The sequence below is a fragment of the Elgaria multicarinata genome, chromosome 5, assembly GCF_023053635.1.
Source record: "Elgaria multicarinata webbii isolate HBS135686 ecotype San Diego chromosome 5, rElgMul1.1.pri, whole genome shotgun sequence".
NCBI lineage: Eukaryota > Metazoa > Chordata > Lepidosauria > Squamata > Anguidae > Elgaria > Elgaria multicarinata.
Window position 1 is genome coordinate 57,911,084 of NC_086175.1, and position 8,964 is coordinate 57,920,047.

At 39.4% G+C, this 8,964-nt stretch overlaps 1 protein-coding gene across 1 annotated transcript in view; it reads right to left on the reverse strand.

Annotated features, from left to right (window-relative positions):
- The window catches only part of ADGRG2 (adhesion G protein-coupled receptor G2), a 45,732-nt gene extending 37,369 nt beyond the window's left edge, over nucleotides 1-8,363 (reverse strand). Inside the window, exons 1-3 of the mRNA XM_063127685.1 lie at nucleotides 8,305-8,363; nucleotides 5,923-6,041; nucleotides 2,195-2,812 (exon numbers count right to left, since the gene is read on the reverse strand). Of these exons, the coding sequence (XP_062983755.1) occupies nucleotides 2,195-2,812; nucleotides 5,923-6,041; nucleotides 8,305-8,363 (796 nt within the window). The remainder of the gene's footprint in view (nucleotides 1-2,194; nucleotides 2,813-5,922; nucleotides 6,042-8,304) is intronic.
- Nucleotides 8,364-8,964: the final 601 nt, after the last annotated feature.

Consider the following 8,964-nt stretch of genomic DNA (forward strand, 5'->3'; position numbering starts at 1 on the left):
TTCGAGGCTCGACTTCTGCAATGTGCTCTACATAGGGTTACTTTTGTGCCTAGTCCGGAAACTTCAACTAGTTCAAAATATGGTAGTCAGGCTGGTCACTGGTACACCTAGGGGTGACCACATCACACCAGTTTTAAATCTCTTCACTGGTTGCCAATTAGTTTCTGGGCGAAGTATAAAGCGCTGGTTATCACCTTTAAAGCCCTACATGATTTGGGTCCAGGCTACCTGCAGGATCACCTTCTCCAGTACAATCCACCCCACACACTCAGGTCCTCTGGGAAGAATCTACTTCAGTCAGTCAAAGTTAGGCTGACGGGTATTACCCAGAGGACCTTCTCTTCCGCTGCTCACAGACTGTGGAATGGCCTGCAGGAGGAGACTCATCAACTTGACAATCTATTAGCATTTAAGAAAGCTATCAAGACTGATCTCTTCCGGCATGCCTATCCAGGGGGATTTTAGGATGTTTTTAGAACGTTTTAGGATGTTTTAACAATGTATATTATGTTCTTAATTCAGTTTTATGTATTTTATATTTACTGTTGTTCCCTGCCTCAATCAAAATGGAGAGGTGGGTAAGAAATAACAACAACAACAACAACAATATAATTCTATTCATTTCAGTGGCAAGTTTTTTCCTATTCACATTGAAGTCACTGACCCCCCCTCTGTGAGCAAGATTGGGACCACAGTGGGGGAGCAAAGGGTTAAAAATCCCCTTATCCCCATGCTAGAGTCCCACTTACCTTTGAATATGAAAAAAAAAGAACAGACATAACTGCATGCTATGTATTAAAGGTAACATGCAGTTTGACCTCAGCCTGAATGGACATTGTGCACTGCACAAATAGGGGTACAATTTGTTTGGGGCTTAATGATACTTTGTGTCTAGTGAAGTCATTTCCATTTGGTTGGTGAGAATCATATATGGATGTTGAACCTGTTTGCTGGATAAGTTTTATTTTTAGTTGTATTTCCAGATAGCTGCCCTAGACATAACTAAGAATACTGCAATGTATTCTTACTAATCTTACTAATCTCCTCTATCAGGTCTTCAAACAATTATAACAGTTTCCAACTTCTCTAAAGTCTGTTTCCATATATGGAGGATCTGTGGTGGTGCCACACCCATTTACACAGCTGAATGGGATAATGGAGTGAGCAGTACATTTTATACCAACTTTCCTTAATCAGTGGTACTGGTCTTTACATGCACTTCTGGTTATGCACCAGATCTGGAATGTCAGGGAGCTGATATATAGACATGCCTCTATACCATCCATTCTTAAGTTTATATTAATTTTCATGAGAACTACAAAAGAATGCTTTGAGAGTAAAATACACATAGTGACGCAGATCAACCTGCAAAGTGTTCAGATTTCCTACTTATGCAACCCAAAGCTTTCTGCAAATATAGCAAGCAAAACGGTTGCCATTCTGGTTAGGCTACAATGATATTTTCTATTATTATAAGTAAGCCTGGATTAACTCCACATGCCTGCATATGGAAGGCTGCATTGAATTTGACAGAATCTGAGAACTGACAGAGAATTCTGGTAATTTCATCATTTCTTCTTTTAAAAAATAGTTTAGCCCTCGTGGATGCGGAGTTTGAAAGAATGAAGGCTGGATCTACAAAAGTCATGTACCTGGCATGGAAATTTGTCCTTCCTTTATGACTTTCTATTACTCTCCCCTAAACATACAGCCCTATTATTGCTTATAGTTTACTTAGACTTCTCTTGGCACCAGAGTGATCTCAGCTGAATATTTATTCTTTTTTATGTTGCAAAAATGAACATAATTTTAAAATATAGCTCCCTAAGTATTCAGAAATCGGATAGCAAGACCAAGTGCATTTACTTAGAAGTAGACCCATTGGCTAGCTAGAACAGGTAAGAACAGTGAGTCTTATCTGTTCTAACTAGCAAGCTTCCAAGTATGTACAACTCGCACCTGCAATCTACAGGTTTGGGGTTTACAGCATGCATGTATAATATCATAAAGCAAATACACTAACTAGGCCACTGACATGTCATTGGTCTGGTAATAACCTCTAGGAAAATAGATTGGAAGGAGGAGTGGTCAATGCAACAATAAATACAGTTAACACCATTTTAGAGCTGTATTTTTTATCATCGTCAAGCCAAGGTATTCCCATGAGTAGAAATAAGGACACAACATTACTCACCACACGGCAAAGATTTGTTGGGTCGTGCTGTCTTATTATAGACCCAGTTATCCCTCCTCCAGCGTATAATGGTGCCATCTTGGCAATTTTGAGTCTGATTTATGTCTCCATTAGCCCACATTCTGAACATGTACAGTTCACCAACCATCCCATCTGGAGATGATGAAGACGTGCCAGGATCCTGTGAGCATCCAAGTAAAAGTTGCCCATTTGCAAGAAGTGGTCCAGTTTTAGGTATTTTTTCAGATTTTTTTTCTTCGTTATTTATATATACACTCACTTCCTGCTGTTCACTTTTCCAACTCATGCATACTTGGTGCCAGGTGTTCTCATCCAGTTTTTCTGTCCAGGTTATTTCTTTGCCAAAGATCCAAACTGTCAATGTGTCACGTCCTCCTTTAAGTCCAAGTTCATATTGGTCTGATGTCGACAGATTGGTATCAAGTTCTTTATTGTAGACAAATGCTGTCCAAGAATTTTGTGGATAGTACAGTTTAAGATAAATGCAGACTGTAAAGTTTCTAAGTGCAGGCACAGAAATTCCAGGTGACAAAGTCCAGACGTCATTACACGAAGTATTAAACACAGCTCTGTATCGTCCTAAGAAGCCATCCTGAGCTATAAAAAGAAAACAAACTTCTAAAATAATTTTAGATAAGCATGACGAGCTTGTGCAGCAATATTCTGGTTTCCTGTATCAGTCTTTATTTAACTTTGTGACCAAATAAAACTGTATTAAATCACTTAACCACTCCTTCCGAGTTTTTGTGCTACTTTGTTGGCAGGTGAAGCAAAGCAGTGTCATTCCTTTTCATGCTACAAGAGTAATGTAAGAAGCAATGTACCACATAGGGCAGAAACCTGTGCTAGACATTAACACTCACAAAATAGGTTAATGCTGGCATGGAAAGGACTTACACTCCAGGCGGTCTGGGCTTTCTCATGTTTAGTTCCACCAATGATATGGGAAGGAGCAGAGTTTCTGTAGGTTCTATACTACAAAGGTAACATGAGAACCCAATTTCAATAACTCTGAATCAATCTATCTATCTAAGAATACACTAGTGTAAGGTTTATAACTAGAGATCTACCAGAATGAATTTACTCTTTTTAAAAAACAACAACACTGAAGCTTGAGCAGTGTAGACAATGCAGAAAATTTTGAACTGTGAAAAACTTCAAGGCTCAAGCTTTAATAACCCTTCTGAGGCCCACTTAGGCTTCCCTCCTGCTGCTGAGCCCAGTCTGGGGCAACAAGAAAGGGGTGTGTCCTGCTGAGGAGCACTGTCCACATGCTGTCCTCACTCACGCAGGCTCAGCAGCAACAGTGCGTTTTCCTCAGCTCCGCTCAGGCCCATCCTGAGCCTACCCTGAAGCCCTGAGCCCAGCTTGGCTTGGAGAGGAAGGCCCACAAGAAAGCAGCTGCCATGAACAAGGTGCAGCCAGAGGAGAATCAGAAACTGAGCTACCAGCAGGCCAGGCCCAGGCGACAAGTGGCTAAGGTAAAGTTGTCTGAGTGAGTAGAAGTTGTAGTTTTTGGTGGTAGTGATGGGGGGGGGGGAGGATTATGAAAAGGAGAAAACTACCTTCAATCTCCCAAAACCAATCATATTGATGGTGGTGGCAAGTAATCCCCTGCCAAAGAACTCTAGGAATTGTGGTTCTGGAGGATTAGGCTTTCAACTTAAAGAAATGGTAAATGCTCTTTTTAAAAAGAACATCTTTTTTGTTGTTGTCCCCTTTGCTGGTTTATTTGTTTTAGATTTATTTTAAAAGTCCACAATTCTTCCAGTCAGAATGGAAATGGGCAAACATATCCAGACTACAGCCTTGTGCACTTGAATTCATACCAAACTCATGACATCCAGGGGCAAACTTAAACCCTATCCACACTCTCAATACACAGATCTTTGAAACGACTTGAAATATTCTAAATAGCAATCTACTGAAGCAAATAAAAAGATTAGGCTGATAAACTATGTTCTTCCAAGTACAATCAAGTGCATGTAAATTTCATCGAGTGCAAAACTCATAGTTAAAACAGCACTAGAACCATTTCCGGAAACCATAAGTACTTAGTTATATTCCTTATATAAGTAAACTACTATTCAAAGGTGTTTTATGTATTTTAAGAGCCTGGGCAAAAGTTATTTTGTAAATCTGGAATGAAAAGTCACTACCTGCCCTTCATCTCACTTCTGCCAGAAAGAAACACTTGGACAAATGTTGGGGTTATATGTTCTATATCTCCCTGAGGTCAAGATCTATACCACTCTTTCAATTCAGAGATGAACTGTAGTTTCAAAAAGAACCTGGATACCATGGCCATTCCTACCATTGGGCAGAGTGAGGTGACTGCCTCAAGCCACTGATTCTGAGTGTCATGAAAGGACAGCAAATTGTCATTTGATTTATCATTGTTGTACTTTTACTGTCAGAGAGAGGACTCACATGCCAAAATAACTTGGCTAGCCTTGGGTACTATGCACATTGACTTGGGTTAGGATGACCTTTGTTGCTCAGACTCAGAGAGGAAAGTATCTTGGGACAGCCCTGCTGGGTACACAAAAAGCTGGTATTCAGATGAATCGTGCATTGTATTCTGGCCAGGGAGATCAGATAGAAAAGGACAAAGGTGCTGTACCTTGCTTATCTTCATACCAGATTCATAAATCATTTGCAAACTCTAAGATTTAATCATCAGGAGAAGCAGGTACAAGTATTTAAGTTTTGTATGCAGGCATCCAATTTGGACTCATTAATAGAGTCCAAATTCTAGAACATTCTAGAACTTGTGTTGAAAACATGAACAGTTTGATTAAATTTAAAGTAAATTTTAAAATCTAAAAGTAATTTTACTATGCTTCCCTTATTATTTGAACCAGGGTTACTTGTTAAAAGAACTGCACTGGCTTGCTGTTTAGCTACTGAGCCACATACAAGGTTATGTTATCCTCCTACAAAAAGCCCTAATCAACTTGGAACCAGGATACCTAGCAGACCGCCTTCCCTTATATATACCCAGACGACAGTTACGATCTTCAGGGGAGGTCCTGCTGGCCAGTCCTAAACAAACAGAACGCCACCATGAGGAACCTCAGCAGAGCGCCTTCTCTGTAGCAACACCCAGCCTGTGGAAAACCCTCCCTCAAGTGGTTCGGGAGACAGAAAATGTAACATATCCTTCAAACACTTCCTGAAAACATACTTTTTCACACAGGCTTTCCCTGAACTGTAATTTATCTGATTTTTAATCGCATTCCTAATTTTTAAAATTTATTGTATACTTATTGTATTTTATGGTTTTAATCGCACACTGCCCAGAGAACCTCAGCTATTGGGCAGTATAAAACTATAATAAATAAATAAAAATAATTCTGAGCAAGCCATGATCCCTAATTAGCTTACTTTACAGGGTTGGAGAGCTTACTTCCAAAAGTGCTGTAGAAATTATAAATATTGCATTTATTTTTAAAATATTTGGAATGTATTATTACATATAACTGTTGCACCTGACTTCCATAAAATATAATTCATTAAGAGTGCAATCCTATTCATGTTTAGACATGAAGTCTTTCATCTCTCAGCATTCCTCAGCCAGTTGTAGGATTTTTCTCTGTCTAAATGTACATAGGATTGCACCTTAAAACTATTTTTCCTTCAATCTAACACAAAGTGACATATTTTCAGAGATAACATTTGGATTAATGTGGAAAATAAAAACTTACCTCTGCCAGAGGGAGCCAGAAACAAATGAAGCAAAAGGAGAGAGAGAGAAACCTTTCGTTTTAGTAAGATTTCCCATAATCTGTCAGCACAGCTTTGGTAAATTCCACAGGCAATCATCCTAGAACACACAAGAAAACATCTAAAAACAACTACACACCATAAATATTAATAATCCTAAATGGGAAGGATTTCTTTTTCTTCACTTATCTCACTGTTTTTCAAAGTATGTTTCCGGATTACTTGAGAGTTTATCACTAGTTTTTTAAGGAGAAGATCTGTAACAGTGATCACGCTCTGCTAAAAAACAGCTTGCACTTTATTATCATGTTCACCTGCCATATACAGTTGCAATAGTATACTGGGTGTGCCAGTTTATGTAGGGCAGCAGAGAAGGACAATAGGCCTGTCGGTCCCATCCCCAGATGAATAGCTGACTACTTATGAATTGCCCCCAAAGAGGAAATTCATCACCAAAAGCAGGACACAAGATGCCACTGATTTGCATAAAAATTGCATGTGTTCATTTAAATGTATAGATGCAAATTTAGAAATAATTATTAAAATTTAAATAGAAATACAATACATCTCACTGTGGTGTGGAGAGTGTGACCAGGTGACCTTCATGCCTGCCTGTTCAGTGTGCTGTCCAGGTGCTGACTGTCAACGGCCAACAGTTTTGATGGTTCTTTATCTTTAAATGGGAACTGGACAAGACAGCCCTTCAAATAGCGCACATCTTCAAATAGAGGACAGCCCTCTGACAGCCCTTCAAATACAGGCCTGTCCTCTGTGAAAGAGGACACATAGCCACCTTATGAGCTGAGTATGTGCCTTAGAAAATGTCTGAAAATCTTCTGCAGTGTGCTGGGTCACAATGATAGAAAACAGGGTTTTTTCATCAGATGTTGAGGTGGAAAGAAGTCCCCCAAAAGGAAAGTTTGAAGTCTGCTTATTTATCTAGTAGGTTGATCATTTTAATAGATTGCAACTGAAAATAATCGAATGTAATAACACATTTTGTATTCTCAAGCATACAGTCAGTGCAATAAAAAAACCTAAAACCCAGTATTTTTCCTATGCAACAACATCATTTAAACTATCAAGAAACTTATGCAAATTTACACTTATTGGACATTTTATGTACATAGAAGGAATGAGTAGGAAGTAGGAATTTATTTTATTCACCAAACTAGGAGATACTACTAATCTCTTTGACATTTTTGGCATCCTCCAGGTTTACTTTTTGTTCACTGTTAGTGCTGTATAAGCAAAGCTAATTTGTGTACTAGGAGCATTTCTCTGTCTCTGAGATGAGAATTGTAGCATAGACTGATCTACAGTATATTATATGTAAAAGCAGATCATATTTCCACTTAAAAACCACACAAATCTGATACAAAATCACTTAAGACCATAGAGCATTACACACAATTTTCTGGAAGTCAGAACCAGTTATATGACTCCTTTGTGTAATTTGTTAAGCCCAGAGCTCTTGATCTCTATGCTGCTCCCCAAAAACACTGGTAGCACAAAGTTTAATATTCAATTAAAATTTGTTACTCAGTATTGCAGTGGAATGTTTTCTTCTATTAAATGGTGTTATATTTATGATTCAGTTCTACCTTTTTCATACTATGCTTTTTTGGAATAGAATGTGACATTTATAGAGTTTGGTACTTGAGCTCAGCTAAATAATTTTGTTTTCTTTATGTAAAACTTGACATATTTGACACCAAATTAATTTTTCAAAGAACCCCGTATTTTTAGTTCCATGCACCCCAAAGACTTTTGATCTTCACTCCCCCAAAATAACAAGCTCTTCTCATAGCACATCACAACCTGCTTTTGAAACTGAGGGGACTTTCCAAACGAGTTTGGGATATGAATTGGTATGGCAGGGGGAGTTATTGTCAATGAAAAAAAAGTTTTATCATCCTATAGGCACATCAAATTCTTTTAAAAGTCTTCTTAAAGTAATTCATTGGATCCTGACTAGTATCTTTGGGTCCAAACAAACTCTGCTCTTGTGTGTCTCTGTATGTGTGTGAAAAGAAAAGAGAGAGAGAGAGAGAGAGAGAGAGAGAGAGAGAGAGAGAGAGAGAGAGAGAGAGACTTATTAAATTATCTGTTAACAATGCTATTTTATTTTAAACTTAAGGGAGGAGTTATTACTTATTGGTGAAACAGGTGCCTTGCATGCCGGAGCTCCCACATTCAGTCCCTAGCATTTTCAGTTTAAATCAGGGATAGGCAAAATGCATCCCCCATGGCTGTCTTTGTGGGACCCTGCCCCTACTACTTAGACCCCTACCTAATTCACTGCTGCCGCAAGGAAACAAGGCACATGCGGAGCACACCCTTGTTTGCAAGCAGAATCATACTTCCAGAAACACGATTCTGCTTGCAGAATTCTTGCCACTGCAAGAAATTCAGCAGCCATTTTGGCAGCAGTGGGTATACAGTGCAGCCCCCAGGGAAGTTCAGGGGGAACAATGCAGCCCCCAGACTCCTGGATGTTTCCCACCCCTGGTGTAAAGGATCAGATAACAGGTGCCATGAAAAACTTCTCTGTCTCAAAACCTTGAGAGGTGCTATACACTACTAGCTAGAATCTAGATGGCCAAATAGCTGAACACAGGCGTTCAGCAGGTATAGCAGAATACTCCAGGTCCTGAGTGATTCATGCTAGAAAGACAGCAAGGTTCACTACAGCAGCATAAAGGTGGGATAAATAATTGCCCTGGATGTCTTAATTTCTCAGAGCTACTTGAAGAGAAGGTACTCTGAAAGTCCACCTCCTCTTGCAAGAGCCTGCCCAAACCTTGTGAGCATCATTTGAGGCCCTGTCGCATGTCCCATCTCATAGAGAAGTGAGGTTGGTGGCCTCTTGTATCAGGGCCTGCTGTGCAGCAGCACCCTAGTTGTGGAATCCTCCTCAGGGCATTTAGGGTACCCTCCTCCTTTGTATTGTTTAGATGGTTGGTGAAGATGATCTTGTTCCACCAAGCTTTTAATAGTCAAGCTGCTCTCTGGTTTTAATC